At 38.1% G+C, this 19,616-nt stretch overlaps 1 protein-coding gene across 1 annotated transcript in view; it reads right to left on the bottom strand.

Annotated features, from left to right (window-relative positions):
* Eml5 (EMAP like 5) overlaps nt 1–19,616 on the bottom strand; it is a 106,493-nt gene that overhangs the window by 20,482 nt on the left and 66,395 nt on the right. The window contains exons 22-30 of the mRNA XM_055593195.1: nt 15,262–15,414; nt 14,064–14,195; nt 12,030–12,118; nt 10,776–10,952; nt 8,792–8,993; nt 7,790–7,916; nt 4,922–4,936; nt 3,084–3,092; nt 1,101–1,179 (exon numbers count right to left, since the gene is read on the bottom strand). Coding sequence (XP_055449170.1) covers nt 1,101–1,179; nt 3,084–3,092; nt 4,922–4,936; nt 7,790–7,916; nt 8,792–8,993; nt 10,776–10,952; nt 12,030–12,118; nt 14,064–14,195; nt 15,262–15,414 — 983 coding nt within the window. The remainder of the gene's footprint in view (nt 1–1,100; nt 1,180–3,083; nt 3,093–4,921; nt 4,937–7,789; nt 7,917–8,791; nt 8,994–10,775; nt 10,953–12,029; nt 12,119–14,063; nt 14,196–15,261; nt 15,415–19,616) is intronic.

The raw sequence follows: 19,616 nt of genomic DNA, 5'->3' as shown, positions 1-19,616 counted from the left end.
ATATATATATATATATATATATATATATATATATATATATATATATATATATATGAACATCTAGGAAGGAGAAGGTGTCCCAAGTATTTATTCTACATATTTACCATAAATTGTGTACCCAAAGTTGTTTCTGACAACAAGTCATGGGTAAAGTTCTGGCAGAGAATCCTACAACTAGAAACATTCATTTTCATTGTCCTTATTGGGTGGTGGAGGAAACTACAATCGTTACTCCTACAGCTATACACCTTTCTTATGCTGGACCTCATGTCATTTGCTTGTTTGCTGCACACACTGGCATTCTGTAATGCCTGAAGAGGGGAGAAACAAACTCTATATAGTAAATATATTACATGGGGTGAAAAGTTCCTGAAATAGTACATTTAATCTTTAACTTTTAAAATCAATTTACTAACTGTAAGACACCACCTAGGGTCTGCGCTTCCCTTGGCCAGGAACCATTCATATAGATTTACATTTAGATGTTCTCCAAGATACAGATCAATGCAGGCCATTATTTATATAAAAGTAAAAGACTCCTTTGAAATTAAAGGAAAAGATACAAATTCAAATTTCAGACTTGAGTAAGAACTAAGCAACCAACTATTTTTGCTTGTTTTATTTTTTGGTTTTCCAGACAGGGTTTCTCTGTGTATCCTTGGCTGTCTTGGACTCACTTTGTAGACCAAGCTGGCCTCAAACTCACAGAGATGCCTCTGCCTCTCTGAGTGCTGGGATTACCCCTGTACCTGGCTAAGCAATCAACTTTTACAACTAACCAAGCAAATATAATTTGATATGCCTGGTTTCATGAAAATTAATGGCAAAACTTGAATGATTTCTTTTTGTTTGTTTTAAAGATTTATTTGTTTGCTTATTACATATACATTGTTCTATCTATATGTACACCTGTACACCAGAAGAGGGCACCAGATCTCATTATAGATGGTTGTGAGCCACCATGTAGTTGCTGGGAATTGAACTCAGGACCTCTGGAAGAGCAGCCAGTGCTCTTAACCTCTGAGCCATCTCTCCAGCCCTCTTTTTTTTTTTTTTTTTTTAAGGAAGCTTGGGAATATTGGGAGGTTTGTTTTCCTTACCTCTATGGGTCTCTTCTTCTTGCCAACATTGTTTGACTGAAGTTTCTCTGGCTGTGGTGGGGCCCTACTCACTGGGGGCCTGGAAAAGAGAAGTGGGAAAAAGAAAGGGCAGATCACCTAAGGCCTCCACTGGGTCTCCCACCCTGCCCTCCAAAAACATCAACCTCCCCAAAGGAAGCCTACTTTCCTCTACTAGTCTGTGTACTCTATATCTTTATAACTTTTAATGTAGAAAGAACAATATTTATATTAACTTTTACTTTAAATATCTTTGGTCTGTGTCTTATAATGTAAATAACATAGAATAAGAAGAGGCAAACATAAAAATATTAGTTTGACATACTCAAACATTCCTGGATGGGTACATTATCATCAAAGCCTAGATTACTGCTGTAAAGCATCCCTTATGTAGCACATATGTAAAACATTCTGACAGTGAATTTGAATAACATTTTCATGAACTTTCTACCCTATTGGTAACATAATTTACATGAATTCAAACTTGTATGTCCCTCCATGCTCCTCCTTTTACTATCCCACTGCCTGGATTCCCTCATGGTGACTAACGGCCTCACTATCAGAAAGTTATTCAGGAATGCATTTCATAGTCACAAAGCAGTGTAAACAATACAACACCCCACAAAAGGTCTCCAAATTTCCTTCTTCCATAATCTATTGATGGAATATTTATCACCTTTCTCTATATACTAGCTCTTGAATCAAGCTCTCTCTTATCTTCTCAGAATCTACTAAAATGTTCCCTATTCCAAAAAGGTACATATTCATATTTTGAATTAATCATATAATATAATCATATAATTGTGGAGTTGCTTTTGTAAAACCTTTAATTTTTAAAAGCCACTTACTAGTTCATCTAAAGTATTATTTAAATATTTTATAATTTGAACACTAAATTTAAATCATTCATTAACTCCTCCCTAAATTTCACATATTAAATTTATAGCTAAACTGGAAGTAGTACTCCTTAATTTTATAAAAACTTCCAATGTTTAATAACTTATTAAAGCCATATAAATAAATTTCAAAATTACTGTCAAGTTACATATTTTCAAAGCTAAAAGAAGTATTGCATCTCTTAAAAAATATTTAGTTGTGTGTGTATGTGTGTATACATGAGCATCACATACATGTAGGAGCTCACAGAGGTCAGAAGAGGCATCAGATGCCCTGGAATTAAGGATGGTTGTGAGCTACCATGGAGTGCTGGGAACGGAACCCAGGTCCTCTGGAAGAACAGCCAGGGCTCCTAATCACTGAGCCATCTCTCCAGCCCAGTGCTGCATGCTGAACATACATTATAAAGAAATGCAGAGTTTGGAAATCTGGTAAGCACAGTGGCCTAGCATGAGCAAAGCCTACATTTGATCCTAAGTAGTGAAAAATAGTGTTAAATAAACGTATATACTTACATAGAGCATGAAATGACTGGTGACATAAAAATGTCTTTATCAAAAACATGTAAGTTACCAAGTTATCATAGAAATTGAAAGCCCAAACCTTCATATTTTTGAATTTCCATAAGTAAAAATAAAATTAAAATTATAATACTTAATATTTAAGAATGTTCCTACCAAGAGTAGTTCAAAGAAGGTATAAAGCCTGGTTTTTCTCCCAAGTCAATTTTGTTGGTGAACATTACTCAATGTATAAGTATCTGATAGTTTTAAACAAGTTTTATCTATATAACCTTATGTAAAAATTAAACATAATTTAATTTTTATACATATTATTTATATAAATCACATGACTGCCTAAAATGAAATTATTTGACTTGTAAAACTATATAATTCGGATGCATAAGAGGTTGGTAATATAGTGACTTCTGTAAGCTAAATAATTAAGTTGCTATTCCTTCAGAGGGAGGAAAAGTGGGAACACAGGTAAAGAACTCATCTTAAGTGCAAATAGGAGAGATGATAAAAACAAAATTTTGTTTTGTAAACATAACAAGGAGAGGGTTACCTGGATCCTCTTCTCAGCAGCAGATAGAAAAGGAGAAGGATTATAGCACATATTTGAATTTTAAACATTATTACAGTATCTCACATAATTGAATATTGTTAGGTTCAGCACAGATAAACTATATTTCGTATATTACATGCTTGTTTTTAGTTTATTAGTGTACATTAAAAAAGCTTTAAAATTTATGGCAGAGAAGTCAGAAGATAAAAAGGTAAACATATGAGAATTCAGAATGTTCTGTGGTAGATTTTAGAGTGTCATTCAAGCAAAATATTTAATCTTATCTTTGTTCTTAAGAAAGGAAAAGAGATCCTTATCCAGGTATCAATGGGACGCTTTAAGGAAGTTGTAATGAGACCACCAGTCAGATTTAAGAAGGCTCTCCAGGTACCAACTGAAGCAGGGAGATTCAGTCATTCAGGGCTTTGTGAGTTTGGGACTTGGCTACCAAAGGAAATACCCTTAAAAAGAAAAATGCCAACCGAGTATGAGTGATGGTGCTCTTCTTTAATGCCAGCACACTCTGGGAAGGTGTGGCACAGGGACTGCTGTGAGTTCAAGGCTAACTTGAGCAGCACTAGTAGTACCAGGGCAGCCAGAGCTACATATCAAGGCTCTGTCTCCAAACCAAAACACCTCCCACTCCCACACCAAAAGGAAAATTTCCTTGAATAGTAGAATGAAGCCTGGAAGGTGACATATGACTGGAATCCCAGCATTTGGGTGGCTGAGGAGAAAGGACCTCAAGCCAGCTCTGGCCACACTTCAAGATTCTGTCTCAAAACACCAAAATAAAATGAAATAAAAACACAAGGGTTTGCAGCTGGAACACTGGCCTAACACTGGAAGCCTGGATTCAGAGTTAGGGGCAGGAGGAGAGTAATGACAACATACTCAGAACTGAATAGGATCACAGGAGCCCCCTGTCACACTTTCCTGCCAGATGATCCAAGCACAGGAGCACGAACACTTGTGATGGTGAGGTTATTCCACATAAGAAGCTGTCCATATCCAAGACAGCAATTACAGCTCTACTTAGCTTCATGTTTGCAAACAAGTGATTCCTAAATAACTGAGTGTTCAACTTTTCTTCCCCCTGTGCTTTCTTCTACAGTACTCAGAACTGTCACAGTTTCCTTTAGTGTGTGTGGAGTACTGAGCTCCACACACTAACATACAGGCCAAGGTCTAGGTGTTTCGTTTCTGTTAAGGTCATGTAAGATTATGTGGGCCTCTTCGGAGGTCAAAGCCACACTCTGGACTCATCTTTGCATATATTATTCTGTTGAAAATGAATAATTAATTTCTTGGACAATTTCTGCTGCCAAATTATTCAAGGACACCAACTGAGTTTCTGAACAATTTGGTCTTAAATGCATTTTTATCATCGTCCTCTCCAGTCACTTTTCTAGAATCTGTGATCTTCTCTTACTTCTAAAATTGACTCATTTTCATGTTGTCTCCTTTAGAATTGCTCTGAAGACATTTTCATCTCACTGAAAGTAGCTGCAAGCCAGTACTCTAACAGCCTTCTTTATCCATGTAATATTGTTAAACATAAAAATACCATAATTACCCATTTTAATTTTTGAATGAATGTGTATATTATACATCATTAAACAAATGTTTATAAACTGAATAATTTTTTTCAGTCCATGAAAAGTCATTTGTAAAATTAACTCATAACAAAAGCCTACTCTCAAAATAACAACTACATTTCATTTTGTCAAATGTAATTAAATGTTTTATAGGAAAAATCAATGCCTTAAAATACTCTTAAGGATCAAAACAGAATAATAAACATTTTAATAGAATATGTTTTTTAATAAATCACTTACCTTACTACCCCCTGTCTTTGAAAGGAAAAGGAAAAGAGAGTGGAGAAACACATAGGAAATTGATGGTTAATACATATAACAATAAGTAAGCAGAATAAAAGTAACATCAAAAAAACTTTTAAGAAAATATAAAATTTCTAGTTTTATAACAGATTTTACATTAAAGTATAAAAAACTTGATTATATTTGCTATCTTTATTGAAAAAGTCATATCACTATTCAAATCATTTAGAAAAATAGCCACAAAGTATTAACTAAATATAATAGTAGTCAACTGACATCAGAAATATTTCCTTTAAGGTAGGTGACTCACTGCCTAATGGCTTATGAAGTAACTGATTAACATTTAACGACTAACATTAAAATATGAAACAACTATCTAAACAAGTAAAGCATACTTCGAGTAACATATTCAAAACTGGCAAAAGAAGCAACTTTTTAATCTCCTTTTATCATTTTTGTGAAAATGAGGAATATTCTGAGCCACATTAGTGACTAATGTCTCAGCATTTTCAAAAGAATTTAGCAGAACTGACACCTACAGAAAATGAGAATGAAATGCAAAAACAAAATTCAGAAATAATTCTGAGGAGTTAGCTTCAAAAACTCCCAACTAGAGCTGGGCATGGTGGCTTGCACCTGTGCGACCAGCACTAAAGATGCAGAGGCAGAAAAAGTATGCACCCAAGGAAAGCCTGGGACCCTGTCTCAAGAAGACAAAAAAACAGAAATAGTTACAGTAATAACAGCATTAAATAGTCCTTCAAAAGACGAAAATATTTCCATCTGCCGGCACATGGGTTGCTTCACCAAGGACGAAGAAATTTGCTTTACTGTGACAAATTACAGCTTCTATAGTAAAGTTAGGTTACATAATAAACTGGTCTGATGAATGATAAAAATTCTTTGAAAAATAGCACTATAACCTATGAAAGAGATTATGGCCCTTTTTACTTTTCATTACAAAATTCATATTTGTTTATTTATATGTATACCTGTAATTAATAAGTATTCAGGTAGTACTCATTACTTTGTGAATATTTATTTCAGGATTAGTATGTTAGATTACTCTTTCTTTTTTCATGAGACAGGCTCTCACTTTGGAGCTCTGGCTGGCCTGGAATTTGCTTTGTAAACCAGGCTGTCCTCATACTCACAGAGATCTGCCTCTGCCTCCCACGTGCTGGGATTAAAGATGTGCAACATCATGCCAGTCTATTCTTTACTTCACTGAGAGCAGTGTCAGCGGTAAAGATCCATTTCTTAATAGTTTACTTTAACTAAATACCTCAGATATAAAATATTTGCTATATTTATTTAATTGTTTATGATTTTATTTATTACTTGAAATAATCCACAGATAAAGATTATAGCTCTCATTCTGCCAGTCAAAAAGAAACAGGGTATGAACAGATGAATATTTTTTCAGGGTCACACTGGTAAATGACATAAACGGGTATTTTGGCCTTTTAACGACTCCAAATGAATAAACATCAACACTAGACGCTATCTTCTAGCAAGCTGCCTCACCCTGGAGTTTTAATACAAGTATTAAGACCACGGTATGAACGACGTTCCTAAAAATGCTTTTATACTTTGCCTCTTCACACAGAGCGAATGCACAGTCGCCCTCTGACTGCTCTGCAGATGCCCACCCACTGTCATGACCTAGGGTACTCTGTGGAATTCTGGGAAGCAGAGAGGAGCTGCATTCCCTGGAATGCTGGCAGCAGTCCTCAGAGTGCCTAGCTGTCTCCTTCCCCATTGTTAGGTGCAGCCCTAGCTTCATCTTTGTCCCTGAATACTAGACCCATGTTTCACTTTTTTTTTTCTTTTCCGTGAAATAGGAACTTTTAACGAAGTTTCCTTTAGCACAGCCTTTTCTGACGTCACTGCTCACTCACCCACCACCACCTCAGTGTTTCTCACTATTTCTAGATAATGTCTTTTATTGTTTCACCCTTTTCACGTGTGGAGTCTGTGCCACAGGCTTATTTTGTTGTTTGTGATTTTGAAGGTACAGCGCAGGGCCTCGCTGCTTCTAGCAAGTGCTCTATCATCAGGCCACAGCCCCAACTCCCAAGTCCCTTCTCCGTTCTCCATCCTTGACTTAGAAAACATTAGATCAAACTCTCTTCTGAACAAAGACTTTGCTAAAAAAATTTGTGCTAGGCTAGGGAGACACCCTATATGTTTGCCTTACATGCGTGAGGGCCTAAGTTCAATCTTCAGAACCCATGGAAAAACCCAGGTGTTAACCCTGACACTCCCTGGCCAGCCAGACTTGCCTATTTAGAGAATTCCAAGCCAGTGAAAGACTTTCTCAATAACAACAACAAAGATGGCTAGCTCTTGAGAAACAACAGCTAATGTCCACGGGCACTTGTATATATGCACACTCACATAAACATGTACTTATATGCATGCACACAAGCATACTGCATAAAACCGATCTTCATGTGTTGGTTCCTTATCAAGACCAGTCATTTCCATTAAAGGCAGGCTATACTTCAAATTGTCTTTTTGTAAAAGTTTTGAAATAATGACAGCTACCCTTCACTGAGAATGCAGACAGGGCTTTTAAAGATTGAGTCACACCTCTATCTCTTTCCCAATCTATTACCCAGCTATGAAAGTCAGAAAATAAGATCAATCTAATCATAATAACTTTCTATATTGATGCAATATTCCCTGAACTCCTTGCAAAGAGTGTCAGCACCAACAGTACTTAAGGACAGTTTCTGACAGCGGAACACAACTGCATAAATCAATACTGCTATTAGCTTCTACAGAAACCCATTTAAAAGATATAAATCACATTTTTATATTAGTACTTTTTCCTCATCAAACTTTAAACTTGATTATTACCTCTCATCAACTGATGGCTCTTTTTGTTGCAAATGAGGCTTGACTCCAAACATCGGGCGAATATTAGTTGATAAGGCTCTGATGGTATAACTAATTTCATTCTCTCTTGTAACATCACTGTCATAGCCTATCATCAAAACAAATGCTATTAGGTGATAGCAGGTAACCAATTACATTATTATAAATTCATCTTCTTCCAACGATATAAAATAAATTATTAAAGGCACATTTCTAAATATGCAACTAGAAAAAGTTATGTGAAGAATACTTAATAATATGTAATTGTACATTACTGAAGTTACAAAAATGAAGTTAATTATTTCATTTTTATTAAGAATATTATGTTCATAAGTACACGTATATTATCCTCAACTGTTAAGTATGAGTGGTTAATTATTCAGCCTGTGTTTTTATAATTACTATTACTGACACATACAGAAAACTGAAATTATTTTAAAATATAAAGCTCAATGATATAAAAGCTTCTAACAGCACTGATTTAAAATATTATTGGCTGTCTTATAGATAATGAATATCTAAGTCATCAATACATACCAGTCATAAATCACAAAAATAATTTTTTGTAAAACTGACCCAAACACTAATAACACAATTGCTCAAATATGATTATCATTTTTAACTTCTATAGTTTAAATCAATGGGTTCCCTAGAAAGGGGAACAGGGGCTGTCTCTGACATGAACTCAGTGCCTGGCTCTTTGATCATCTCCACCTGAGGGGGAAGCAGCCTTACCAGGCTACAGAGGAAGACAATGCAGACAGTCCTGATGAGACCTGATAGGCTAGGGTCAGAGGGAAGAGAAGGAGGACCTCCCCTATCAGTGGACTTCTGGAGTGGTATAGGAGAAGAAGAGGGAGGGAGGGTGGGATTGGGAGGGGACGAGGGAGGGGACTACAGCTGGGATACAAAATGAATAAATTGTATTAATAAAAAATAAATTAATTAAAAAATATTTTGTTAAAATGTTTAAAAATTACATACCTCCATCTTCTTCAGAATCTATATCAGACTCTTCACTATCATAGGACTTTTTTTCTCTATAGCTCTCCACTTCATTTGTCCACACCATTAGGGACATGTCTGCTCCTCCCAGGGTAACCAGCAAGCTGTCATCATAAGTCCAGCGAACATTTGTGACATGTGTGCTATGAGCCACATACTTCTTAAACTTTCCAAATTTTCCCTAAAGATAAAACAAAATCAAACATTCTTTCTCAATTCTAGTACTGACACTTTTGTTTTTCAAGTTATATACATATATATATATATATTTATTTATATGTACACACATACAATTTATTTCACCTCAGTTTACTGTGCTTCCTTTGCTAAGTATCACACACACACAGTTTCCTTCTTGCATCTTTTGGTGTGCTACACCTGCTAGGCAGTAGGCAGGTACTCTACTGTAGAACTACATTCTCCAGAACTGTATTTCCCTTTTAAATACCAGGAGAACTCTAAGTTCTAGACTCTGGAAAGTTTAGTTACGCAAATAAATTTGAGATTGATAATAAACTATATACAGGTTTTAAGTGGACATCTTTTCAAAGTTGTTAAAATAAAGTTTCTTAAATAAAGCATCGTGGTCAGGGAGATGGTTCAGCAGGTAAAGGTGTTTGCTGCCAAGTGTAAGGATGAGTGTGATCTCTAGAAGCCATACTGGAGAAGGAGAGAAGCAATTTCAGTAAGTGTCCCGACCTCCACATGCACATAGACAGCCCCTCCCCAACAAACAGATAAGTAAAAGCATAGTAAAGTCAGTGAATTCTCAGGGGAGAGGCAGAGAAGACAGCAGAAATCAGGGGACTGCTGAGAAGGCTGAGTAGATAAAGGGACACTGCCAAGCCTGGTGACTAGAGTTTAATTCTTAGACCCACTTGATGGAAGGAGAGAACATATTCTCTCAAGCTGTCCTCTGGCCTTGACATGCATGCAGGCCATGAGGCAATAAGCTCCTCCCCACAGATAAATGTAATAAAAACTTTTTTTTTTCATTTTTGTTAAGGAGGATGAATCTGTCCTCAAGTTACAGAGGTTCTCAATGACTGTATGATTCTTGCAACAGTGATCACCATCCTTCCTCTCCTCCCTTTTCCTATTAGAGATCAGATAGGCGGGGTAACCTGCATCCTACAAACCCAAATCCCCAGGTCTGGAAAGTTTTCTTGGGTGCCTGAGTTTACAGTAAGTTTTAAACCTATGTGTTCATTTCAATGAGTATCTAAAATGCTAGTATGGGCAGCTGAAGCCACAATGAACTATAGACCATGATATTATTTCAGCACTCCACTTCAAATTTTGCTTATGTTCATAATAGTTCATAATAATATATAACTTAATTTATGACAATTAAGAAGAAATGAACTTGTACTATAAGTTTTGTTTCTATAGTAAGCATAAGCCTAATGTTTTACAATAGCATGGACAGAGCTTAGTAGAAAAAATGAACTGAACAATCAAACAACACATCCTAGGTTATATAGAATACATAAAGAATCTGTTCCATCTGGGTTCAGAAAAAAATAAATCATATTAAATCAGCGTTATTTAATTTTATAGGTATTTAAATATTTGATTGCCTTCTTTTCTAATGTAAAACCCAACATCTATAAAGCTTATATTGACTCTTAAGGGTATATATTTAAGTTAAATTTACACTAATTACAAAATTATTCAATACTGATGAAAGTAATACTGAGGGAGGGATATTTATGTCTTTACTAACAAAAACTACTATACAATGTAACATATAAGCCAAGGCACAGTTCAGTAAACTATAATACTTATTTTAGATAAAAGCTATAAATATGATGCCAAGAATAGGGAACACAATTCCAAACCTTTGGTGATATAACATTACATACTATCTATGCATTATTATTATTATTAAAACAATGAAATTTCTATTCTTTCCACCATTTTCATTACTACATCATTAGATAAGTTAAATAGAAACACATACTTTAGCTGGGTATCTAAACAGCTTCACGAATCCCAAGTCATCCCCTGTGGCTAGAACCATTTTGTCACTGGTGAGGCAAGAGGCAGTTACATCTGTGACTTCTCCAATTATTGGCCAAATTCCCTCACAACACAAACCAAGTACACTTGTCCATGATGACCAACTAATTTTTTCCACCTAAAAATTTAAAAAATGCTGTAAGTTTCCAATATTTAATACACCAAGTCTGAACATTTTTCTGTCACGGTAACAGTTAAGACTTAACAGGAAAACTGCTAAATCAGCTGGTTTTACAGCTTCCCAGCCTGGTCACCTGCGGAGAATTTCAACATAGTGTCATTCAGGACATGCGTACTATACACATAGTATGTGTCATAGCTGTTGAGCATACAGATATAAGTAAACCTGCTTCTTCCCACAGATTAGCCAAAAACAATGCTTACTGTGTATCTAAGTCTCTACTAATTCATTATAAACATGTTCTCCAATCAGTCTAGGAATTAAGAACTCCGAGAGCCCCTTTCTTTATTAGGCTTCTTTCCTGTTAGATTTGCTGAGCATCTCTTCCTAGGTCATGTCAAATAAAAATTAGTGATATTATCAGGCATAAGACTGAGAATACTTCTTTCCTTCCCCCTTTCCCCCCTTCTCCACTCCCCTCTCCCACCCTCATACACAACTGCCAGAACAATCATCTTAGGTACGCAGGCTTCACAAGATATCATACACATAGCACGTCAAAGGAGGTGGCATGTCTTCTCTTTACCAAGGGTGCCTCTTGTCTTTTTAGGACAGGGACTCAAGTGCAGCTGAGCATACACCTCTTCACATTCCCTCTATCTCCTTTTGAGACAGGGTCTCACTATGTAAGCGCTGCCTGGCCTAGGACTCACCATGTAGAGCAGGCTGGCTTTGAACTCAGAGAGACCCACCTGCCTCTTTCCTCCCCCCCCCCCCCCCCCCCCCCCCCCCAAAAAGCCCCCCCCCCCCCCCCCCCCCCCCCCCCCCCCCGAAAATACAGGGATGAAAGGCCTGCTCCACCAGGCCCAGATCCCTTCTTTTAAAAAGCATCTATTTTTCTTTACCCATCTATGTTTCTATCTAGCCTGGTAAAATTAATTCGCTCAAAGAACTGTTCAAATAATGTGAGAATGAATGATCATCATATGTAGCTGAATGATGGGGAGGAGGCCTCAGCTTTCCAAACCACTGTCAACCACATAAATATCCCTACAAGCATCATCGTCCTCCTACCTCCACACTGGGGATAGTTTGTTTTTTTCCTCTGGGAGCTTCAAAGAATAGCTGTTCTTTAGCACCAGTGTTGACCTGTAAAAGCTTTCCTTAAAAGAAAATTGAAAAATGAAAGACATCGTTACCTTGAACTGAAATTCCCAGAAAGAAAAGAAAACATAACATGTGACAAACAGCTCACAGGCTAAAACAGAGCTTGTGCAATTCCCTACGGAGAGCTGGAATGTCTGCAAAGTGGTTCTCTACGTGCTGATATACTGCCCACCTCTGTGTGTGACCTAGAGTTCTTGAAACTAGTAATTAGGTAAATCCTTTCAGAATAGCTAGAGCCTAGGTCCCACCAACCCCAAGGCAGGAATGTCTGCGGACAGCCCGAGGCCTAACACACAGACCCTCTGTGACAACCCGCCTACCCAATCTCCACACAAATGTGCTTTCCCGCAGCGCTCTCACTCTCTTTCTCCGCTCTCCTCTTTCCTCTTTTTTCTTTCTTTTTCTCTTCTTTCTTTTGCGTCCCTACTGTGGTCTTCCCTCCCTCCTTCCCTCCTAGTGTCTCCCTGCCTCCCTCCTCATTAACTTCTCTTTCTCTTCAGAGAGAGGCAGGCCTCCAGTGGACATCAACCCCCATGGCTAGCAAGCTGCAGCAGGACTGGGCACCTCTTCTATTAAAGCAGACAATACAAACAGTAGAAGGGCCCCAAAGGCAGGTCAGGGTTAGGAGTCAACAAGACCAAGCTACACAACTGTAACATGTGTAGAGTGCCTAGGCGAGTACCATGCCAGCTTCCTGGTTGGCGGTTCACTCTCTGTGAGCCCCTACAAATTCACACACCTATGGATGCTTGATTTTTGACAAAGAAGCCAAAATTATACAATGGGAAAAATGAAAAGTCTTCAACAGATGGTACTGGTCTAACAAATGTCTTTTAAAATGTCTTGCCTTGTTTTATGACTATGAAACCTTCATTGAACTGTTACTGCCTTGGAACATGGTAATAGGTGTAACCCGAGTCTGTGTTCCCAGGCCATGATCACTCATATTTGGCTCTAGAATAATCTCTCTTTTATTCCCTATGAAGTGACAGTTATGTTTTTGCATGGATATTTGTATTTTGTCTACATTTTTGCAGGAAAACTTCAGTTCAAGGCCTGTATTTCAAGATATTCAAGAGGCTAGGACTCTGGCAGGATACCCACAGGTTTCAGGACTGCGTGGACAGAGTGAATGTAAGGCAACCTTGTGGGATTTAGTGAGACCCTGTCTGGAAGTTAAAAATAAGAAAAGGGGTAGGTACACAGCTCAGTGGTTGAGTACTTGCATAGTATGTGCAAGGCCCCAGGGCAGATTCCTCTATAGTGAGTGTATCAACATCACCGCATTCTCTTGATCTCCATATCATTAAATAATTTCACTCATAAAAGTCCTATTTTTATGTAGGTAGATACATTAGTTGGTATGTACACTGAAAAGAAACTTAAAACATTTTTTGTTAAAATTGCTTGTAATTTTTTAAACATACAAGTATACAGTTTAAGGATTATTTGGGAAACCTTAACTTATAATATGGAATTTGGAAAATTAAAAATGTGAGATATGCATTAATGAGAGCATATAAATATTTAACATTTCCAAACTTTTCAAAACATTGTTATTTGCTATGCATTCTACAAAGAAGTACTCATTAAATACTATGCCATAAACTTATGAGTTTTAGAAAATACATAGTATATTAAACAACAGAAGAAGTACTTTTTAAATCTTCACTTATATTTCTATTTCCAGATTTGAAACGTGTGAAATTTAGCTGACTAAAATAAGGGCACCGTGACTAACTATCTCTATTGTATAAAAATTTAATTACTTTAAAACTAACATTGTGTCACCACCCGCACTCTCATTTGAATGTCATCAGATGGACTACTGAAAAGCCTGAGCTTGTCTGCTCTTCACCTTGTGCTGAACCACGGCTGCTCTCTAAAGCGCTGTGCTCCGGCACAGCGTGCTCTTACCAGCATTAAGCTGTCAAGTCTCACCTCTTGCGTCCCAGTCGATGTGGGTTATGCAGCTGGTGGCTCCTTTGCATACCCCCACTCGCTTACTGCTCATCACGCTGTAGATGTCTATGAAGCTGTCATGGGATGCCACAGCGAGGTATTTCCCGGAACCTACAACAGAAACACTCGTTTGGCATCTCCCACCTGAGGAAGGAATTTTTAACTTTGCCACTAGAGGAAACCTTACTATCTTTTGGGGGAAGTCTTAAGTGTCTCATAAGCTATACCATAATCATGTACAAATGTTGATATCAAATGACAATATATTTCTTCAAGAATATTAATAACAAACATAAGTACAATTTCTTAGTATAACATATTAGTTAGGTAGACACTAAAATTTAGAGTCATGTATGATCCAATTTTGATACAATCAATCATTCCCCCCCAAAACCCTCTTAAGGGCAGAGAGAAAATGGACCACAATCAACATAAGAAATTTTTGTCTTTTCATTAGTCATGCCTAAATTGTAGTGGGCTCTGTAGTAGACAATGAATCAAGGAAATCAATGACATAAAACTTACGTATTTTCAAAAGCATTACTATATCAAAAATAGTTATCTATCTCCTTTTATTCACAAATATGAAAAGTAAAGTCTACCTAAAGTGTCTTGGCCCAAGTCACTAAGAAAATTAGTGTCATAGAGATTAAGATTAAACAAGACATTTGCACCTGGCAAGTACAGGGCTTTTACACCTCACCTTGCTGCCTAATTAAACATTAAAATTCTGGGACTGGAGAGATGATCAGTAGTAAGAGTGCTTGCTATGCAAACATGAGGACTTAAGTTTGGATCCTCACACCCATGTGAAAATCTGGGCATGGCTATAACTTGTGACCCAAGCACTAAGGGGGACAGAAACAGGAGAACTGTTGAATATGCTGGCTAGCTTAGCATTGGGTTCAGTAAGAGACCTTATCTCAAAGGACTAAGGTGGATGATGACTGAGCAAGACATCTACTCTTTTCCTCTACAAGTATACACATAACACATGCAGATATACAACACACTGAAACACCACACAGAGGGAGGGATGAGGGAGGGGGGATGGGCAGACAGAGACAAAGATAGTATGGTCTGAGGCAAAATAAGTTAGAAAAAAATTACACATTGAAAACATTACTCACTGCCAGACTGATGCTAATAATCAAATACAATGTCAACACAATCTCACCAGGTGAAAACTGGATATCTGAAATAATATCTTTTCTGTGGTGAAAGGACACAAGATCCTCCAGAGTGTCTGCGTTTGCCATTAAGAAGCTTCCATCATTGAGACCTACAGCTAAAGCTTTTCCATCAGGGGAAAAGCAGCAGCACCTCCCACCTGAAAGAAAAGAAAAGCATCAGGGAATTTCTGTCACATGTATGTGCTTTAAGGACATTTAATGATAAAGAGAAACCTGAATGTATTATGGCCTCAAATCAACATAAGAAAGAAGTAAAAAAATTCTGTTAAAACAAACTGACTTCTAAATTAAAAAAAAAAAAAAACATACTATTATTTACCTTAACAGAAAGGTGATGCAAAAGAAAAAAACTTTACCAGAGAAAAGCCAACGTGTACGTTAAGACTGAGGGTAGGAGTGGGAGCGCTATCTCTGACCGTTGTATCCAATCAAAAATTTAAAATAAGGCCATCTTTGTAATAATGTTGTGAACATTAAAAAGGATGCTATGCAACTAGAAAGATCTGCTTCAAAACTATACACAAGTAATCTTAATACTGTTTATTATAAATGATTTTATTATTCATTTTAAAGGGGTCAGAACTACAACTGGTAAATAAAAAGATAGTAATATGCTTATCCTGACAGCAAGAAGTACAGCAAGCTCAGGCAAAAGTCTAGAGCATTAGTACTCGCATGGAATCTAAAGGGTGGCATGGGGCTGGTATGCAATGAAAACCTGACTGAACTGGGAATAATTAATCATCAAGCATACATTGGTAATGAGAAATCTGGACAGAACTTGTCATTTATTACCAGCCAGCCCCAAATTCAGACTTCTTTTCCCTGTCACAGGATAGTAAAGCTGAACCCTGTGCATACTTTTGCTTTGTCAGCCAGCTTTGCTTTGGTCAAGAACGCTATTGTGGAGGGAAAGCCATGGATAAGAGGACTTTTCAGACAACGCAGTCACCTCCACGGGGAGCTTTCCACAGCATGGCCCAGAACCCCCAAACTGCTACTTCGCATGACAGAGCTGAAACCTGTTGGCCTGTGACCGCAGCCTCTGGCCAAGACTGTGCTGGTTAGTCTGTCAGTTAGACACAAACTAGAGTCATCTGAGAAGGAATCTCAGCTGAGAAAATGCCGCTGGATTGTCCTGTGAGCAAGCCTGGGAGGAATTTTCTGAATTGATGGTGTTGGGGGAGGGGGCGGCCACTATGGGTGGTGCCAGACCTGGGCAGGTGGTCCTGAGGTGTGTAAGAAAGCAGGCTGAGGAAGCTAGAGGGGCAAACCAGGAAGCAGCACTTCTCCATGGATCTTGTTTCAGTTCCTGCCCTGACTATCCTTCCTGACGGACCCCAGATGTGAGCAGAAATAAATCCTTTTCTCTCCAGGTTGCTTTTGGCCATGAGCTTTATCATAGTAATAGAAGCCAAACTAGGACAAGGACTGATTGGACTGGTCAGGACTGCCCTTATTTGCATGGCCCTTATTTGTATGACAGAAATTGTACAACTGGAAATTGCATGCACACTGGGCCTCATACGAACTCCCACACTGTATACAACCCAATATAGACTGCACTCCTTTAAATGGTATGAATTACCATTTAATGCCAGGAAACTGCACACAAAGCACCTCGATCCAACCACATAAGGTCTTTAAACTGGAGACATCTTCCCACAGCCTTGTATTGCAAATAGTATTCTAGTTACTACCAGTGTGCTGACTTTTGCCACATATTAAATACACTATTTTTAAATATACTATTCTTCCTATTACCTAACCCCTTCCACACTAATGTAGTCCTTGGTCCACTACCAGAGTGACACTGCAAGGCCCCAACTGAAGAAAGGGACCTTGCTTCTTTCTTCTAGAGCACTGGAGGCAGCAGATATATTTGTACGGGTTGGAGTGGGCTGTGGACCACTGTGCTATCATAGCAAAGGCTTTCCTAGACTAGCTGTGGCTCACATCTGCAAACTCTTTTACCACTGGCAGGAAGCACAGGGTATGGTGGCATCAAGGCCCTCTCCTCCAAAGAGATCTGAATTCCACCCTGAGACAGCCAGTACTTCATGTTCACTCCCTTTTCACTGTCCTTTGTCCCTACAGGCACATCTGCTTTCTTAGAGTTGCTCCTTTTATACCCTCCAGAATCCTCTCATGTCTTTAATAATTACCTGCTTTTTAGTAGCTATCACTTGATAACCTTTGGGCTGAGCTGTCTGAGTCTTTGCCAACAGGTAATGAAATGCTAGTGATCGAAAGCATAGGCAGGCACCACAGTTAGCCAAGTTATCTCCAGCTGCTGACTGTGATGACTATCCGCCTTGGGGCGCTGGAGTGTCGCCCACCTTTGAAGGCTGTGCTAATGGTGATTACAAGCTGATATACAAGAGATTCTGTGTGCACGAATCATTTATAGAGAGAAGTAATCAGATCAGGTCTTAGTGATCAGACCAAGTTGGAGTAGTACAAGCTTCCACAGCAAGTTTAAAATAATTCCTAATACCTAATGGTACATAAAAATTAAACACAAATTTAACTTTGTGGGTAAATGATGATAATGTCAATTTAATTACACTGCCTCACCACATTTCTTCTATGGAAACTGGGACACTAAATGGGAATGCTGAAATTTTGAACCTGAACGTTTGGTTGGACTCTTGACAAGACTGAGATATCAAACTTCATAATTCTGAGTCTTGCTTGCCAGAACTCATTTTTGTTTTTCTTTTTTGCAGCACTCGTAGTTGCTTATTTTCTGTATCTTAGAAGTCTGAACTGAAGCAGCTAGCTGCCTTGAAAGAAATGCTCATCTTTCTGAAGAACTCCCAAAAACACCCTAAGTTGTCTGTCGCTAGACTCATAGCTTGGGTCAAAATACAGCATTCTCTAGAGCAAAGATGGACAAAAAGATGTTCATGTTTATAAGCCACAAAATAACCATCAAAACCATTCACCATAGCAGTGCAGCAGCAGCCCTAGACGACATAGCGTGGAGGGCTGGGATACAGGCGACACAGCGTGGATGGCCTGGGTATGATCCAATTCAACTTCACTCTCTGCTGAAAGTGGTGGCTCAATATGACTTTAGTACTCAGGAAGCGAGGGCAGGAGGGACGGACAGAGAGGACAAAACATCCTTTAGATGTTTTTTTAGAATAGAGGAGGAGGTGGGCTCAACCTCATCCACAGGTTTGAAGGAGGATACAAAAAGAGAACATTTTAGGGACATAAGGAAAAGGAACCTCTACCCCATAGTCTCCTTAAAGCCTCTTGCCAGCTAAGAAACAAAATTCTAACACAATAGATAATATTTGCTATAAATTATCAACATAGAGACAGTGTCTCTTTTATTTGTAAATAGTTTCAAATAAGGATATTAAAAATAGCAGTGAACTAAGTTTAAAGCCCAAGCCTGTATGAGCTCAAATATGGCTTTACTATCTTCCCAGATGCCTTCTGGGAATCTCAGACAAGTATCGCTTCTACTTTGCTACATCCCTGTGACCTAAACTTTTACCTTATGGATTGTAGTCTTGTTGGGTCCCTCGGGAATCTCCCTATGATTATGAAGTGTCTTACTAAGTCTTTGTACATGATAGCTTCAAACTCTCCAAAACAGTATATAGGCCATTGAGTCACTGAAGTATGACTCCCTTATAGAAGCCCACAATCATGCTTTTGGGTGTGTCTCTCTTCCCAAGTGCCCCTCTCTTAGCTCTGTGCTTAAAGTCATGTTAAAATCTCATAGTAGAACGGAACTCCGCTTCATTCTAGCTCCTCTTGAAACAAAAACTTTCTGTAGCAGGAATGTGTAAAGGTTTGTGCCACATATTCAATGTATGTTACTTCCAATTTCCAGAACTTCCACTTCTAGTGTTCTATATGCCATTTTGTTACTGGCAACAGGAACAGAGAGATATTGCTCCATACTGTCATCTTATTAGCCTCAGAAATTATTTTCAGAGAACTCAACTTGACCAAACCCATGATTCTTGGCTTTGATGCAGAAAAAAACTGACAATAATTAAAATGAGCTAACATTAAATAACGATGGGAGAAAGCTTATAAAAGAGAGGTCACCATCGGAGGTCACAGAGATGTGAGGTTACACAAAGAGAGAAGGGGTGGAATGAAGAAAGACACAAAAAGATAGCAAGAATCCAAAAACAGAAATTCCATAAAAATTCAGAATTGATTAGCCATAAAGATAACGATGCTACAATCCACAGACCCAAAGAAGGTAAGTAGCAAGGAGGGCCCAAGGGGGTACACTTGAATCTCACTGAAAAGAAAAAAACAGAATAAACATCAGGGGTAGATGGAGGGAGAGGACTGCGTGGAAGAG

Source organism: Psammomys obesus, unplaced genomic scaffold, assembly GCF_907164565.1.
Source record: "Psammomys obesus unplaced genomic scaffold, mPsaObe1.curated_primary_1811, whole genome shotgun sequence".
NCBI lineage: Eukaryota > Metazoa > Chordata > Mammalia > Rodentia > Muridae > Psammomys > Psammomys obesus.
Note: the sequence above shows the minus strand (reverse complement) of the source record. Positions and strands in the feature narration are given on the sequence as shown.